This window comes from Mobula hypostoma, chromosome 6, assembly GCF_963921235.1.
Source record: "Mobula hypostoma chromosome 6, sMobHyp1.1, whole genome shotgun sequence".
Classification (NCBI taxonomy): domain Eukaryota; kingdom Metazoa; phylum Chordata; class Chondrichthyes; order Myliobatiformes; family Myliobatidae; genus Mobula; species Mobula hypostoma.
Window position 1 is genome coordinate 13,108,580 of NC_086102.1, and position 18,513 is coordinate 13,127,092.

Consider the following 18,513-nt stretch of genomic DNA (forward strand, 5'->3'; position numbering starts at 1 on the left):
GCATATTCTTGGAATGAGTTGGTCATTGATGCAAATGGTCGGTTTCACTCTATGCTTTGATGCTTTGATGTACAACTGACAAATAAAGATAATCTTTAGCTCCACAATTCCAGGAGATATTCTGGTGAATCTCTTCTGCACTCTCTCTGTTGCCACCACACTGTCCAAGTAGTGTGGTAACCAGAACTGTGCAGAATACCCTAAGTGTGGTCTAATTAATGACTTGAACAACTGCAACATAACATCTCGACTCTGACACTGAATGCTCAGGCCATTTCTGGCAAGAAGACTAAATGCCTTTTCCGTAGCAACCATACCCAATGTCTTTTTCATCTGCAACCTCCACCATTAAGAAGGACAAGGGGGAGCAGGTGAAGAGGAGAATTACTACTGGCCAGATCCTCTCCAAGACACACATTTGCAAATACATTGCCTTTCCTTCATCATCAGATCTTGGAATTCCCTCCCCAATAAAACCATAGCTGGACCTTCACCAAAAGGTCTTCAGCAGTGCAATAAAGTAATGAATTACTACCTTCTCAGGGGAAATTACAGACAGGCAGTAAATGCTGGCCTTGACAGCAATACCTAGATCCCAAACATGATTTAAGAAATCTATTGGTTTGCTTTCCTTGTGAAGCTTAGGAGATTTAATAGAGTTGTCCACAATGACAAGAAATTTTAATGGTGTAGATTAGAAGAAACAGTTCCACTTGCAAGTGGATCAATACCCAGAAGACACAAATGTACGTATAATAATTAAGATTGGAACCTCTAGGCTTATAGTTTTGGTTCAGTCAGGATTGTTCCTTTGATTTTAAATAGTGTTTGGCAAGACTGGTTATTTTTGATTATTATAAAAAATAGCACTCAGCTGATGAATGAATTATATATTGACAACCAACCTCTGTTAAACTTGACAAAATTAGAATGAATGATAATAATAATCACTGGTATTCAGTAATTACTTCTCTGGAAATGTTTCACTTTCTTTGATGTAACATCAACAGGAAAGGGGTTGTACTTGCACTCCTGTTTATATCAACAGTGCTGAGATTGAGAGAGCTGAGGATTTTAAATTCTTAGTAGTGAACAGCCTGTCCTTTTCCAATCATATAGACACCACAGCCAAGAAAGCTAACCAGTCCTTCTCTTTCCCCGGTAGCTAAAGAAATTTGCCACATTTCATTTGACCCTCACTTCATTTATCCTGTCAGGCAGCATCTATGGAGGGAAATAAACTGTTGATTTTTCATTAGTTTTGATGAAGGTCTCGGCCTGAAACGTTGACTATTTATTAATTTATTTAATGATACAGTACGAAGTAGGCCCTTCCCCTTCTGCTCCTTTGAGCTGCGCTGTCTCAGCAACCCCTGACAAACCTGATCATGGGACAATTCATAACGACCAATTAGCCTATCCGTTAGGTCTTTAGACTGTGGGAGGAAACCAGAGCACCTGGGGAAAACCCATACATTCTACAGGGAGGATGAACAGACTCCTTACAGCGCCAGAACTGAACTCCGAACTCTGGAATACACTGAGCTGACAGAGTGTCGCACTAACTGTTATGCTACAGTGGTGCCCAATTCAGTCCATTAAACTCCACGTGACCAAACCCATTGGGACTGTTTCTGCCTCTGTAGATGCTGCCCGACCTGTTGTGTGTCTTCTGGAACAGTTTTTATTTAGATATTTTATTTCTCCTTTCCCATCCCGGGTTTCCCCACCTAATAAACGATTCCTTTCCAGATTCAAGCGATAGTTTCTCTCCCAACAGATGCTGCTCGACCATCTGCGCCCCCTCAATCTTGGGGTGATTTATTCCCCTCCATAGATGCTGCCTGATTTGACAAGGAGAACAATTTGTATTGCCGGTGTGACTTTAGCCCAATAGATATTCTACTGCAATGGTCATAGAAACGTTGACACAAAATTCTGCAGAGGTGGGGTCTCAGGATGGAACCGAGATTATGGATGAGATGGTTAAGGTGAGCCATGACCCAGATGCGGGTCGATGGAACTAGGCAGAATAATAGTTTGGCACAGACTAGATGGGCTGAAGAAGTTGACTCTGTGATGTATGCTCTGTGATGCTATGCGATGGGAATTTATAAGAATTTGAGTCGATTGGCTAAACTCAGCACTGCTATTAGGGCAAGGTCAGAGTTCACCCACTGATTACACAACGCACCATAAGGAAAACCTCTTACCCACCTCCAGAAGGATCTTGGTCCCCTTCTTGTAAATGCTGACAGCAGATGTGTTCAAATCTGAGAGCTCAACCCCTTCCTTCTTCCAGCGGATGGATGGCTGGGGGTTGGCTGCAACGTCACAGCTGATGTTGACGGAGTTTCCCTCCCAGGAGTAGTAGGTCACCTGGGTTGAGAGAAACTTTGGAGCATCTGAGGGGGGAAAAAAAGGAAGAAGTTCGCCATGGAAACTTGTGGAAACAGAACTGCCCTGGTTTGCAATTAACCAGGTTATGACTGAAAAGGATAAACTTAGCATACAGTTCAGACTTCTGGATTTCAGTGATGTTTCCCTCACTCACTTCTTATTGAGAAACTGTGCACTGTAGATAAAGACCAGAAGGTCATAGGACATAGGAGCAGAATTAGGCCATTCAGCCCATTGAGTCTGCTGTGCTACTTCATCATGGCTGATTTATTTTTCCTCTCACTCCCACTCTCCTGCCTTGTCTCTGTAACCTTTGATGTTTTTACTAGTTAATCTATCAGCCTCCACTTTAAATGTACTCAATTACTTGACCTTCACAGCTGTCGTGGCAGTGAATTCCACAGATTCACCACCCTCTAGCAAAAGAAATTCCTCCTCATCTCTGTTCTAAATAGACATCCTCCAATTTGGAGGCTTGCACTCAGGTCCTAGACATTATAGTGAGATCACTGCTAAAATAGAGGCAGTCACAGCAACATTTTAGGTACAATTTATTCTGCTGTGCCATCAGAAATCTGAATGGTCTATGAGCCCATGATCACTACCTCAATATTTTGCTCTTTTCTTGTACAATCTATTTACTTTTTATGTATTCTTATTGCAACTTATTAGTTTTTTTTTTACGTCCTTACATGTTACTGCTGCCACAAAACACCTAACTTCATGATATAAACACAAGGAATTCTGCAGATGCTGGAAATGCAAAGCAACTGCTGGAGGAACTCAGCACATCAGGCAGCACATGGAACGAGCTTCCAGCAGGAGTGGTTGAGGCAGGTTCGATGTTGTCATTTAAAGTTAAATTGGATACCTATACGGACAGGAAAGGAATGGAGGGTTATGGGCTGACTGCAGGTCGGTGGGACTAGGTGAGAGTAAGAGTTCGGCACGGACTAGAAGGGCCGAGATGGCCTGTTTCTGTGCTGTAATTGTTATATGGTTATATGGTTAACATCTATGGAAATGGATAAACAGTTGACATTTTGGGCTGAGACCCTTTTTCAGGACAGGAAAGGAAGGGGGAAGATGTTAGAATAAAAAGGTTGGTGGGGGAGGAGGACTAACTAGAAGGTGATAAGTGAAGCCAAATGGTAATGATAAAGGGCTGGAGAAGAAGGTGTGGACTATGGGAGAAAGAAAAGAAGGAAAGGCACCGGGTGGAGGTGATAGGTAGGTGAGGAGAAGAGGTAAAAGGCCAGTGTAGGAAATAGAAGAAGAGGGAAGGGGGAGAGGAAAAGAACAAAGAGAAAATAAAATTACTGAAGGGAGAAATCGATATTCATGGAATCAGGTTGGAGGAATATGAGGTGTTGTTTTTCCACCCTTAGAGAACCATCATCATGGCAGAAGAGGAGACCATGGACCAAAATGTCAGAATGGGAATGGGAATAGGATTTAAAATGGTTGGCCACCAGGAAATACAGCTTTTGGCGGATGGAACGGAGTACAAAGCAGTCCTCCAATTTACGTTGGGTGTCACCAGTGTAGAAGAAGCCACATTGGGAGCAATGGATACAATAGTTGATACCAACAGATTCACAGGTGAAGCGTTGCCTCACCTGGAAGGACCATTTGGTGCCCTGAATACAGGTGAGGGAGGAGGTGAATGGGCAGGTGCTGCTTTACTCTTGCTTGTGGGGATTTGTGTCAGGAAGGAGCCTTGTCAGTTCTTTCTACATGGAAATACTCAATATTCCTGCTTCTGACATTCAAGAAAAGTGCAAGGGAAGAAAAAATTTCAAAGTTCAAGGCAAATTTGTAACCAAAGTATGTACATGTCACTATATACTACCCTGAGATTCACATACTTGCAGGAATTCACAGAGAATAGAGAAATACAATAGAATCAATAAAAGCTATTTAGAAAACAATTGATGTGCAAAAGGTGACAAACTGTGAAAAAAAACCAAAACAAACCAATAACAATAAATACATAAGTAAATAGCACTTAAAACATGATCTCGGAGTCCTTGAAAGGGAGTCCATAGATAATGGAATCAGTTCAGTGTTGAGGTGAGTGAAGTTATCCACTCTGGTCCAGGAACCTGATGGCTGAATTGTTCCTGAAATTGGTAGCAACTTGGATCCACTCCAATATGCATACCAGTGCAACAGGTCCACTGCAGATGCCATCTCATTGACTCTTCACTCAACCCTGGAACATCTGGACAGCAAAGATGCATGCATCCGGATGCTCTTTATCATCTACAGTTCACCACTCAATAGTATCACCCCCTCAAATGTTTCTAGATCTTGGTCTCAATACCTTGTGTAATTGGATCCTCGATATCCTTTGCAGACCCCAGTCAGTTTCGGATTGGCAACAACATCTCCTCCACAATCTCCATCAGCACAGTTGCACCACAAGGTGCGTGCCTAGCCCCCTGCTCTACTTGCTTTATATTTAAGATTGTGTAGCTAAGCACAGCTCCAATGATACTTACAAGTTTGCCAACAACATCACTGTCGTATGCCAAATCAAAGGTGGTAATGAATCAACATATAAGGAGATTGAAAATTTGGCTGAGTGGTGCCACAACGACAACCTATTACTCAACGTCAGCATGACCAAGGGCCTGATTATTGACTTCAGGAGGAGGAAACCAGAGGTCCATGAGCCAGTCCTCATTGGCGGATCAGAAATGGAGAGGGTCAGCAAATTAAATTCCTCGGTGTTAGCATTTTGGAGGGCCTGTCTCGGGCCTAGCACTTACAAAGAAATTACAAAGAAAGCATGGCAGTAACTTTAATTCTTTAGGACTTTACGAAGATTTAGCATGACATTTACAACTTTGACAATACTCTATAGATGTGTGGTGGAGAGGATTGACTGGTGGCATCACAGCCAGGTATGGAAATACCTTGAAAGGAAAATCTTACAAAAGTAGTAGATACAGGCCAGTTAGTCATGGGAAAAGCCCTCCCCACCATTGATCATATCGACATGGAGAGTTGTCACAGAAAAGCAGCATCCATCATCAGGGATTCCCACCCCCCAAGCCATGCTCTCTTTTCACTGATGCCTTTAGCAAGAAGGTACAGGAGCTTCAGGAACATCTATTACCCCTCAACCATCAGGTTCTTGAACCAAAGGTGATAACTTCACTTAACTTCACTTGTCCCATCATTGATATGTTACCACAACCCATGTAGTCACTTTCAATGACTCTTTATCTCATATTCTTGATATTTATTGCTTATTTATTTATTATTATTATTTCTTTCTTTTTGTATTTGCACACTGATTGAACACCCAAGTTGGTGTGGTCTTTCATTGATTCTGTTGTAGTTATTAATCCATAGATTTATTGAGTATTCCCACAAGAAAATGAATCTCAGCATTGTATATGGTGAAATATATGTACTTTGATAATAAATTTACTTTGAACATACATGCTACAAAAATGAGCTTTTTTTGCAGCATACATTACAAGGCCCACAGGTCACAGTCGCAGCAACCAACAGCACTTGGTTTTGGTATCGGATCGCGATCCCCAGTGCTGTCAGGCAGCAGCACTAGATGCTGCAATGCTGTGCTGTCCGTGAGGTCCTCCGTCAATCTGACCAGAGACTTGGGGAAATCTCAGTGCAGCACACACAAAATTGTGGATACATTCAGCAGGTCCGGCAGCATCTATGGAGCAGAATAATCAGTTGACGTTTTGGGCTGATATCTTTCATCAGGATTGGAAAGGAAAGGGGCAAAAGTAAGGATAAGAAGCTGCGGGGGGTGGCGGGGTATGAGGGGAAGGAGTACAAGCTGGCAGGTGATAGACGAGGTCAGCTGAGGGGAAGGTACGGTGTGTAGGGCAAGGGCTGGATAAAGAGAGTAGGGGCGAGCATATGGTTGAAAAGTTGGAGAACAGCAGAGATCACAAAGGAGGAGCAGGGAGATAAGGTCTCATTGAACACCTGAAGAGAAGACTTAAACTTATTCAGGGTAGGCATCCCTCAAGGAGATTTTGCAGTGGACAGCAAATCCTTCCACTTCCCCCTCATCTGCTCTCACTTATCATCTATCAACAGGATCTTTACGTCCTCGTTGTCCACGGGAATGGTACCGGAGGATTGGAGGGAGGCGAATATTGTCTCCTTGTTCAAAAAAGGGAGTAGGGATAGTCCAGGTAATTATAGACCAGTGAGCCTTACGTCTGTGGTGGGAAAGCTGTTGGAAAAGGTTCTTAGAGATAGGATCTATGGGCATTTAGAGAATCATGGTCTGATCAGGGACAGTCAGCATGGCTTTGTGAAGGGCAGATCATGTCTAACAAGCTTGATACAGTTCTTTGAGGAGGTGACCAGGCATATAGATGAGGGTAGTGCAGTGGATGTGATCTATATGGATTTTAGTAAGGCCTTTGACAAGGTTCCACACAGTAGGCTTATTCAGAAAGTTAGAAAGCATGGGATCCAGGGAAGTTTGGCCAGTTGGATTCAGAATTGGCTTGCCTGCAGAAGGCAGAGGGTCATGGTGGAGGGAGTACATTCAGACTGGAGGATTGTCACTAGTGGTGTCCCACAAGGATTTGTTCTGGGACCTCTACTTTTCGTGATTTTTATTAACGACCTGGATGTGGGGGTAGAAGGGTGGGTTGGCAAGTTTGCAGACAACACAAAGGTTGGTGGTGTTGTAGATAGTGTAGAGGATTGTCGAAGATTGCAGAGAGACATTGATAGGATGCAGAAGTGGGCTGAGAAGTGGCAGATGGAGTTCAACCCGGAGAAGTGTGAGGTGGTACACTTTGGAAGGACAAACTCCAAGGCAGAGTGCAAAGTAAATGGCAAGATACTTGGTAGTGTGGAGGAGTAGAGGGATCTGGGGGTACATGTCCACAGATCCCTGAAAGTTGCCTCACAGGTGGATAGGGTAGTTAAGAAAGCTTATGGGGGTTAGCTTTCATAAGTCGAGGGATAGAGTTTAAGAGTCGCGATGTAATGATGCAGCTCTATAAAACTCTGGTTAGGCCACACTTGGAGTACTGTGTCCAGTTCTGCTCACCTCACTATAGGAAGGATGTGGAAGCATTGGAAAGGGTACAGAGGAGATTTACCAGGATGCTGCCTGGTGTAGAGAGTATGCATTATGATCAGAGATTAAGGGAGCTAGGGCTGTACTCTTTGGAGAGAAGGAAGGTGAGAGGAGACATGATAGAGGTGTACAAGATAATAAGAGGAATAGATAGAGTGGATAGCCAGCTCCTCTTCCTCAGGGCACCACTGCTCAATACAAGAGGACATGGCTTTAAGGTAAGGGGTGGGAAGTTCAAGGGGGATATTAGAGGAAGGTTTTTTACTCAGAGAGTAGTTGGTGCGTGGAATGCACTGCCTGAGTCAGTGGTGGAGGCAGATACACTAGTGAAGTTTAAGAGATTACTAGACAGGTATATGGAGGAATTTAAGTTGGGGGGTTATATGGGAGGCAGGGTCTGAGGGTCAGCACAACATTGTGGGCCGAAGGGCCTGTACTGTGCTGTACTATTCTATGTTCCATGTTCTATAACAGTCAGCTTGTACACTTCCACCTCCCCCACCTTAATATTCTGGCTTCTGCTCCCTTCTTTTCCAGTCCTTATGAAAGGTCTCCGCTCAAAATGTCGACTGTTTATTCCATTCCATAAATGCTGCCTGAGTTGCTGAGTTCCTCCAGCACTTTATGCATGTTGCTCAGGATTTCTGGGGTCAGCAGAATGTGATGAGGAAGGATCTCAGCCGCCCCTTTTACAAGTGTGAGCTTGAATGAGCAGTGATAAGATGAAATGAGTAATCAGCATCGTTATTATGTCCTGTGTCATATGACGTGGGTAATCATGGTCTCATGACCATGATTGTTCTTTGCAATTTTTTCTACAGAAGCAGCTTGCTACTGCCTTCTTCTGGGCAGCATCTTTACCACACAGGTGACCCCAGCCATTATCAATACTCTTCAGAGATTGTCTGCCAAGGCATCAGTTGTTGCGTAACTAGGACTTGTAATATGCACCATCTGCTCACATGACCATCCACCACCTGCTCCCATGTCTTTCTTCATGTGTCCCTGGTCCAGCGGGGGCGCTAAGCAGGTGCTACACCTTGTCCATGGGTGACCTGCAGGCTAGCGGAGGGAAGGAGTGTCTCACACCTCCTTTAGTAGAGATGTATCTCCACCCCACCACCACAAATGAGTAATAGAGGTGAATTTTTCTGGTCTACAGAGATGATTGAGGCTGTGCCCAACATTATTAAATGCCTGTACTTACACTGAATATCTAAATGCATGCTCTTCTGGTCTTGCCCAATTGGACTGACAGCTTCACAGTGATAAGCCCCCGAGTCACTCGGTTCAATGTTTCTGATGCGCAGTGAAGATTTCCCTTCCTGACTCTGCACCTCAACTCTCTCATTCCGGACCTGTTGCAAAAAAAAACAATTAAAACCATTAGTGTGGTGTGCAAATTCAAGGTTGAATAAATTCACTTGAGGTTTTCTAGAGCTTAATTTGGACCCTTAGATAGTGCGATGAGCAGGAACGCCGGGAGAGGGTCAGGGATATCACATCTCTGCTGCAAGTCAGCGGGGCAATTTACCAGCAACAGAACTGAGCTTTACGTTCAGTGGCAACTTTATGAGCAACCTCCTGTACTTAATGAAGTGGCCACTGAATGTACAGTATGTTCATGGTCTTTTGCTGCTGTAGTCTATCCACTTTGAGGTTCGATGTGTTGTACATTCAGAGATTCCCTTCTTCACACCATCGTTGGATCTTGTGGTTTTTTTGAGTTACTGTCACCTTCCTGTCAGCTTGAACCAGTCTGGCCGTTCTCCTCTGTCCTCTCTCATTAATAAGGCATTTTTGTCCACAGAATTGCCGCTTACTGGATGGTGTTTGTTTCTTGCACCATTCCCTGTAAACTCTAGAAACAGTTGAACATAGAAATGCCAGGAGATCAGCAGATTCTGAGATACTCAGACCTCCCCATTGTAGCCTTAGACAACATTGTTCACCATCCACTAAACCACCATTGAACAGAGCATGTACAAAGACACTTAGATCCTCACATTTATTCTTACATTCTGATGTTTGGTCTGAACAATTGAACCTTTTCAACACACACGAAGTGCTGGAGGAACTCAGCAGGCCAGGCAGCATCTGTGGAAACGGGTAAACAGTCAATGTTTCGGGCCGAGACCCTTCATCAGGACTGCAAAGAAAGAGGTAGACTCTTTTCCATAGATGCTGCCTGCCCTGCTGAGTTCCCCCAGCATTTCGTGTGTTGCTTTGTATTTCCAGCATCTGTAGACTTTCTCCTGTTTGTGCAGATGAATCTCCTGACCATGTCGACATGCATTGAGTTGCCACCACATGATTGGCTGACTTGCATTAACGAGCAGGTGTACAGGGGTACGTACCTATTAAATGGCCACCAAATGTCAAACCTGAGAGAATGAGGTGAGCAAGAAAGCTGGGAGAAGGTTGGGGATCTCACATCTCTGCTGCAGGTCAGTGGGGCCTCAGCATTTGTTACAATTTACCAGCAATTACTGTAAGTTGAACTTCTTTGCCTTGACAATAAAATTCAACTCTCCAAAGCAACTGCCAGCCTCCTTTTGCATACAGCTGCCCTTGCTCTCAGCTGTGTTCTCTCAACATAATTGGCTTCCCTCCTGCTGTTGCTTGAGACTAGCCAATACAGGATACATGCTCATTTCTATCTGGCCTTCAGGACCAAGCATCTTACGGCTTTACCAGAGTGGAAGATAATTGCAACAAGCAACCTGCGGGAGGCTTTGCTTCTTGCGATTATCCACCTGTTCCTTTCAAAGTCTTCTGGAGTATTTCCAAATCTGTTGCAAGAACACAACAAATATTGGAGCAGGATTAGGCCACATGAATCCTCAGGTCTGCTTCACCGTACAGTATGACCATGATATGATTGAAAGAATACAAAGAAAATTTATAAGAATGTTGCTAGGACTTGAGGAGCTGCGATACAGGGAAAGGTTCAATAGTTCTTGTATCATATAGCCTACTGTATAATATGGGACTATTTTATGCCGTAGTAACACGTTATTGAGCATGCACTATTAGGCGCGTATTGATCTGTACATATGTGCTCAGTTCGGGTTCCGTAAGTAAAAGCCCCTGTTAACTTAGCTCCAGTCTCTAGCGTTTTTATTAATGATATTGTTGTGTAAACGGCCACATACACAACAGTTCTGAATCAGAATCAGCTTTAATATCACTGGCATGTGTCATGAGTTTGTTGTTTTGTAACAGTAGTACAATCTATTATGTAATAATAAATCTGAAAATTACAATAAGAAATGTATATATATAGTTAGTTAGATTAAATAAGTAGTGCAAAGAAGAAAACAAACAGTGAGCTGGTGTTCATGGGTTCAATGTCCATTCAGAAATCTGCTGATGTGCTGCCAGAAGGGAAGAAGCTGTTCCTGAATCCTTAAGTGTCTGCCTTCTGGCACCCGAACCTTCTTCCTGATGGTAGCTATGAGAAGAGGGCATGTCCTTGGTGATGGAGGTCCTTAATAATGGATGCTGACTTTTTGAGGCATTGCTCCTGGAAGATGTCCTTGATACTGGGTAGCCTAATGCCCATGATGGAGCTGGCTGAGTTTTCAATGTTCCTCATGAATAAAGGTTAAGACTTCTTTCCCTGGAGCGTAGGAGAATGAGGGGAGGTTTGACAGAGGTATACAAAACTAAGACGGGAATAGATAGTGTAACACCTGTGAGGTGCTTGTCTTATCTTGTGTGACTGGTCACCGCACTCTTTATGAGAAAATCAAGTTACATAGTACTATACTTGGTGCTAGTGGGCCTTCAGAATCTCTAGGTATCAGAAGGAGGCAGTGAATAGAAAACACACACTTCTAGAGGTATGTTTATTCGTAAAAAATAGCAATATATATAAAATATTTAAATGAGCAAGGACAATTCAAAATTCCAACATTCTGTTTTAGGTTCCAAATCTCAGATATCGATGAAAACCACGTTGCTCTTCAGTTAGAATCAGTAAGAGTCATTAGAATAACCTTTATCACTCAAAATTCTTAAACTAATTAGATCTAGTGTAATTTCCTATTTAAAGGTTTATAGACTAACATTTGCCCTTTTAGCTATCCCCAGTTAGTTAGGAAACTAATTGAATACTTATTCTTAAGTATTATGGTTAACCTCAGTTTCAGTTTCAGGTCAGTATGTCTACAAATTCAAATTCAACATCCATCCCCCCCCAAAAGAAAATACAGCTTAACCCTTTCACGGCAAATTCTCCAACATCACAACTTTTAAATAAAGTAAATCTCATTCAGAAACTTATCAAAGTCTTTGCAAATACTGATACATGTGATTTATGCCTCTCCCTCTCAAATTGCAGTATGAATTCAATCATATAATGATCACTGCCTCCTATGGGTTCATTACATTAAACTGACTAATAAAATCTGGGTTACTACACAACACCCAATCTAAGATAGCCTTTCCCCTAGTAGGCTCGAGCACAAGCTGCTCTAAGAAGCCATCTCGTAGGCGTTCAAGAAACTCTCTCTCTTGCAATCTGACTCTAACCTGATTTTCCCAATCCCCTTTGCATGTTGAAGCCCCCCATTACAATTGTGACATTACTCTTATTACATGCCCTTTCCAGCACCCTTTGCAATCTCTACCTCACATCTTGGCTACTATTTGGAGGCCTATATATGATTTCCATAATAGTGTTTTTTTACCTTTGCAATTTCTTAACTCCACCCTCCAAGGTTCGACATTCTCTGAACTTATGTCACCCTTTTTTGAAGATGTAATTTTATCTCTCACCAATGGAGCCACACCACCACCTTTGCCTTCCTACTTGTCCTTTCGATACAAAGTATATCCTTTGATTAAGCTTTGTGATTCAATTTAACTCTTTGTTTCAATAAATCTTTTATCAAGATCGCATCTCCTCCAGGGGTTTCACCCTGAGGATTTCCAAACAGTAGGATAGAGATACTAAATATTAGTTCCACCTTTAACAGTTTCTGTTGCTTGTCCACGCCTGCATCAGCCACACCTCGTTCTCACATAGCTTCTTTTTTCAAGTTTTTAAAAAATTTGGTAAACCTTGTTTCCATCCCTCCACAGGTGGAGCTTTCTAACATTACATCTTAGGGTTTAATTAACCTGAGTTACAATACAGTAAATGCAAACAGGCTTTTCCCACTGAAATTGGGCGAGACTAGAACTAGAATTCATAGCTGAAGTGTGAAAGGTGAAATATTTCAGGGGAACCTGAGGGGGAACTTCTGCACTGTACAGAAGGGATAGACTTGAATCCGAGGGGGACCAATATCCTCGAGGGCAGGTCTGATAGAGCTGTTGGAAGTGGTTTAAACTAATTTGGCAGGTGGATGGGAACCAGTATGATAGCGCTCAGGATGAGCCAACAGGTTTACAAGTAGATGATGGATGCAGTATGAGCATAAGGAAGGACAAGCCCATGATTGGGTACAAATTAAACAGTGCAAAGAGTTAAATTGTATCAGAGAGGCAAAATTCAAATGGGTGAAGAAGGCCTGAAAGTGCTGTTTTTAAATGCATGTAGTATTCGGAATAAGGTGGACAAACTCATGGCGCAATTAGAGATTGGTCGGTATGACGTCGTGGGCATCGTTGAGATGTGGCTGAAAGAAGGTCATAGCTAGGAGCCTAAAATCAAACTATATACTTTATATCAAAAGGAAGGTGGTGTGGCTCTGTTGGTAAGAGATGGAATTACATCTTTAGAAAGAGATGACATAGGAGCAGAATTAGGCCATTCAGCCCATCGAGTCTGCTCTGCTTTTCCATTATGGCTGCTCCTGAATCCCAGTCAACCCCGTACACCTGCCTTCTCTCCATATCCTTTGATGTTCTGACTGATGAGGAAATAATCAACTTCCGCCTTCAACATACCCACAGACTTGGCCTCCACTGCAGTCTGTGGCAGAGCATTCCACAGATTTACTGCGCTCTGGCTAAAAAAAAATTCCTCCTTACTTCTACTCTAAAGGGTTGCCCCTCAATTTTGAGGCTGTGCTCTCTATTTCTGGATACCCCACCACAGGAAACATCAGAGAATGTTGAATCTTTGTGGCTGGAGTTAAGAAACTGCAAGGGTTAAAAAAAAGCATTATGGGAATCATTTATAGGCCTCCAAATAGTAGCCAAAATGTGGGGTTGAGATTACAAAGGGAGCCAGAAAGGGCAGGTAATAAGGGTAATGTCACAATTGTAATGGGGGACTTCAATATGCAAGGGGATTGGGAAAGTCTGGTTGGTGTCAGATCACGAGAGAGGGAATTTGTTGAGTGCCCACAGAATGGCTTTTTAGAGCAGCTTGTGCTTGAGCCTACTCTGGGAAAGACTATTTTAGATTGGGTGTTGTGTAAAAATCCAGAATTTATTAGGGAGCTTAACGTAAAGGAACTGTTAGGAGACAGTGATTATAATATGACTGAATTCATACTGCAATTTGAGAGGCAGAAGCATAAGTCAGATGTATCAGGATTGCAATGGAATAAAGGGAATTATAGAGGCATAAGAATAAGAGAGGAGCTTGCCCAGGTGAATGTGGGGTTGCAATCTCAACCCCACATCTTGGCTATAATTTGGAGAGGATACTGGCGGGGATGACGGCAGGGCAGAGGTGGCTGAAGTTTCTGGGAGTAGTTCAAAAGGCGCAGGACAGATATGTCCCACAGAAGAAAAAATTCTGAAATGGCAGGGGTAGGCAATTGTAGCTGACAAGGGAAATTAACGATGGCATAAAAACCAAGGGAAGGGCATAAAAGGCAGCAAAAGTTGGATGATTGGGAAGTTTTCAAAGTCCAACAAAAGGCAACTATAAAAGCTGTAAGATGGGAAAAGATGTAATATGAGGTCAAAATAGCCAATAATATAAAGCAGGATACTAAAAGTTTTTCAGTTATATAAAGAGTAAAAGGGAGGTGAGAGTTGAGATTGGACCACTGGAAAATGAAGCAGGTGAGGTAGTAATGGAGGGACAAAAAAATGGCGTATGAACTTAACAAGTACATTGCATCAGTCTTCATAGTGGAAGGCAGTAGCAGTGTGCCAGAGGTCCGTGAGTGTCAGGGAGCAGGAGTGAATGCCACTGCTATTACAAAGGAAAAAGTACCAGGGAAGCTGAAAGGTCTTAAGGTGGATAAGTCACCTGGACCAGATGGACAACATCCCAACGTTCTGAAAGAGGTTGCTGAAGAGAAAGCAGATACATAGGTTATGATCTTTCAAGAATCACTTGATTCTGGCACAGTTAGGGAGGATTGGAACTTGTAACTGTCACTCCACCATTTAAGAAGGGAGGAAGGCAAAAGAATGGAAATTATAGGCCAATTAGCCTAACCTCAGTGGCTGGGAACGTGTTGGAGTCTATAATTAAGGATGAGGTTTTGGGGTACTTAGAGACTAATGATAAAATAAATCAAAGTCTGCATGGTTTCTATAAAGGAAAATCTTGTCTGACAAACCTGTTAGAGTTCCTTGAGGAAGTAACAAGCAGGGTGGACAACGGAGAGGCAGTGGATGTCATTTACTTGTATTTTCAGAAGGCATTTGATAAGGTGCGACACATGAGGCTGTTTAACAAGATAAAACCCCATGGCATTACAGGAAAGATACGGACATGGAAAGCAGAATGGCTGATAGTCAGACAGTGAATATAAATAAAGGGACCTTTTCTAGTTGGCTACCAGTGACCAGTGGTATTCCTCAGTGGTCAGTGTTGGGACTGCTACTTTTCTCATTGTTTGTCAATAATTTAGATAATGGAATTGATGGCTTTGTGACAAAGTTTGCAGATGATATGATGATTGGTGTAGGGGTAGGTAGTGTTAAGAAAGCAATGCAATTGCAGCAGGAACTAGACAAATTGGAAGAATGGGTGAAAAGGTGGCAGATGGAGTACAGTGTTGGGAAATGTATGATAATGCATTTTGATAAAAGGAAGAAAAGTGAAGACTATTATCTAAATGGGGAGACAATTCAAATATCAGAGGTACAAAGGGTCTTTGGAGTCCTTGTGCAAGACTTTGGGCTTGTTCTCACTGGAATTTAAAAGAATGCGTGGGGATTTCATTGAAACCTACCGAACGTTGGAAGGACCAAATAAGGTCGATGTGGCGAGGATGTTTCCGATGGTGGAGGAGTCCAAAACTAAGGGGCACAGCCTCAAAATTGAGAGGTGACCCTTTAGAAAAGAGGTAAGCAGGAATTTTTTTTTTAGCCAGAGAGTAGTGAATCTGTGGAATGCTCTGCCACAGACTGCGGTGGAATCCAAGATCATGGGTATATTTATAGCGAAAATTGATCTTTTCCTGATTGGTCAGGGCATCAAAGGTTATGGCGAGAAGGCAGATGTATGGGGTTGAGTGGGATCCGGGATCAGCCATGGTGGAATGGTGGAGCAGACTCAATGGGATCAATGGCCTAATTCTGCTCCTCTGTCTTATAGTGCGAGTAGGTGCACCATGAATTGTAGGTGCGAATGTGAAATAAGCTGCCAGCAGAAGTGGTGGATCTGGGTTCAATTGCAATACTTAAGAGTAGTTTGTAGAGGTGCATGGATGGTTGCAAATTTATAGATGGCACTTGAGCTATGCCTAGCCACACAGTTATGGGTGTAGAGAGAGCCGAGCAGTGGGCTAAGCACGCACCCCTGAGGTTCCTCAGTGTTGATCGTCAGCGAGGAGGAGATGTAACTGCCAATATATTCCCTAGCTATATATATGTGCCTAAGACATTTGCACAGTACTTTATTTGAAAAGTCCATTCAGGAATCAAATAATATTGGGTTAAAAGGTGTTGAACTTTCAATCATTTTTACCTTCTGCGCAATAGAAGGATATCACTGATTTAAAACTGAGATGTGTGGAAATTTCTGCTTTGAAGAGGCAGTGAGTCATTGGGGATTCTCTGCCCTGAGGAGGTGGCGGACGCCTGATTGCTTAAGGTTCACAGAGAGTTGTGAATAGAATCCAATTCATTGTGAAAACCAGCCTCCCCTCCACTGACCCTGTCGACACTTCCCACTGCCTTGGTAAAGAAGCCAACATGATCAATAACCCCTCTCACCCCAGTCATTCTCTCCTCTCCTCTTCCTCTCAAACAGGAGATACAAAAGCTTGAAAGCACGCACCTCCAGCCACAAGGTCAGCTTCTATCCTGTTGTAATTAGGCTCCTGAATTAAACTCTAATACAATAATGATGAACTCTTCATCCCTCAGTCTATCTCATCATGGTGCTTTCACCTTATTTGTCTAACTGTACTGCACTTCCAACTGCACTGATTCTCCATCTGTTTTATTTCCCCCTTGTATAACTCTGATGGGGCAACAGGGCGGAGATACATTTCTACCAAAGGAAGGGTAAGGCGCTCCTTCCCACCACTAGCCTGCAGGTCACCCTTGGGCAAGGAGTAACACCTACTTAGCGCGCCCCTGCCCACCCCAATCAGGGTCACGTGAAGCCAAGGGAGCAGGTGGCGGATGGCCGTATGAGCAGCTGGTGCACATCACAAGTCCTGGTTATGTGACCACTGACGCCAGGCAGACAATCTCTGAAGAGTATTGATAATGATTGGGGTCACCCAACTGGTAAAGACACTGCCCGGAATAAGGCAATGGCAAACTGTTTACGTAGAAAAATTTGCCAAGAATAATTATGGTTAAAGACCACGATTGCTCACGTCACATGACACGGCACATAACGGTGATGACGTACGGGATGTTTTGATGTATGGAATGATCTATGTGGATAGCATGTCTCGGTACGTGATAACAATAACATGATTTCCAATTCAATAGTTGAAAGAACAAGGAATTGTGGGTTATGAGGTACTGGTCGAAGAGTAAAGGCTAGTGTAGATCAGTCATAGAGTCATAGAGTACAGAAACAGACATTTTGGCCCACTTAGTGCATGCTGAACTGTTATTCTGCCAAGTTCCGTCCTCCAGTCAACCCAATCATGCATTCAGATGGAGATGCAGAATCTCAGATGGAAACGAGAGGATGTACAGAAGCGAGATACACCAGCTAGTGGAGTGGTGACACACTCAACGTCAGTAAGATGAAAGAGCTGATTGTGGACTTCAGAAAGGCTCAGCTGAGGGAATACGAACCAGTCCTCATAGAGGGATCAGAAGTGGAGAGACCGAACAATTTCGAGTTCCTGGTGTCAACACCTCTGAGTATCTAACCTGGTCCTAACTTATCAATGCAATATAAAGAAGACAAGACAGCAGAAATATTTCATTAGGAGTTCAAGGAGATTTGGTTTGTCACCTAAACACTCAAAAACTTCTACAAATGTACCGTGAAGAGCATTTTGACTACTTCATCACTGTCTGGTATGGGGCGGGGTGGGGAGTGTAATGCTACTACACAGCATCGAAAGAAACACCAGAAAGTTGTAAAATTAGTCAGCTCCATCAAGGGTACTAGCCTCTGGAGAATCTAAGAAATCTTCAAGTAGCAGTGCCTCAGGAAGGTGGTGTCAAATATTAAGGCATCGTTCAGGACATGCCCTCTTCTCATTGTTGCCGCCAGAAAACAATGGGGTATCAGCATAATACAATACCAAATAATAGAGAAAAATACTGTGAATTACAGTGTGTATACATATTAAAGGCATCCGTTAGTCTTGCGAGACCATGGATCTGCGCCTGGAAAGTCTTCACTCTCCAGGGCGCAGGCCTGGGCAAGGTTGTATGGAAGACCAGCAGTTGCCCATGCTGCAAGTCTCCCCTCTCCACGACACCAATGTTGTCCAAGGGAAGGGCATTAGGACACATACAGCTTGGCACCAGTGTCGTCGCAGAGCAATGTGTGATTAAGTGCCTTGCTCAGGGACACCACGCGTTCCCTCAGCTGGGGCTCGAACTCACGACCTTCAGGTCGCTAGTCCAATGCCTTTAACCACTTGGCCACGTGCCCACACTGTATATATCTATATTAGTTAAATTAAATAAGTAGTGCAAAAATAGAAATACACTACCTTGATCATAAAAATATGAAATCT

At 43.1% G+C, this 18,513-nt stretch overlaps 1 protein-coding gene across 2 annotated transcripts in view; it reads right to left on the reverse strand.

Moving 5' to 3' along the window:
- The window catches only part of LOC134347828 (neural cell adhesion molecule 2-like), a 632,407-nt gene that overhangs the window by 265,841 nt on the left and 348,053 nt on the right, over window positions 1-18,513 (reverse strand). For both annotated transcript variants that reach the window (XM_063050290.1, XM_063050291.1), the window contains exons 9-10: window positions 8,697-8,847; window positions 2,218-2,405 (exon numbers count right to left, since the gene is read on the reverse strand). In XM_063050290.1, coding sequence (XP_062906360.1) covers window positions 2,218-2,405; window positions 8,697-8,847 — 339 coding nt within the window. The remainder of the gene's footprint in view (window positions 1-2,217; window positions 2,406-8,696; window positions 8,848-18,513) is intronic.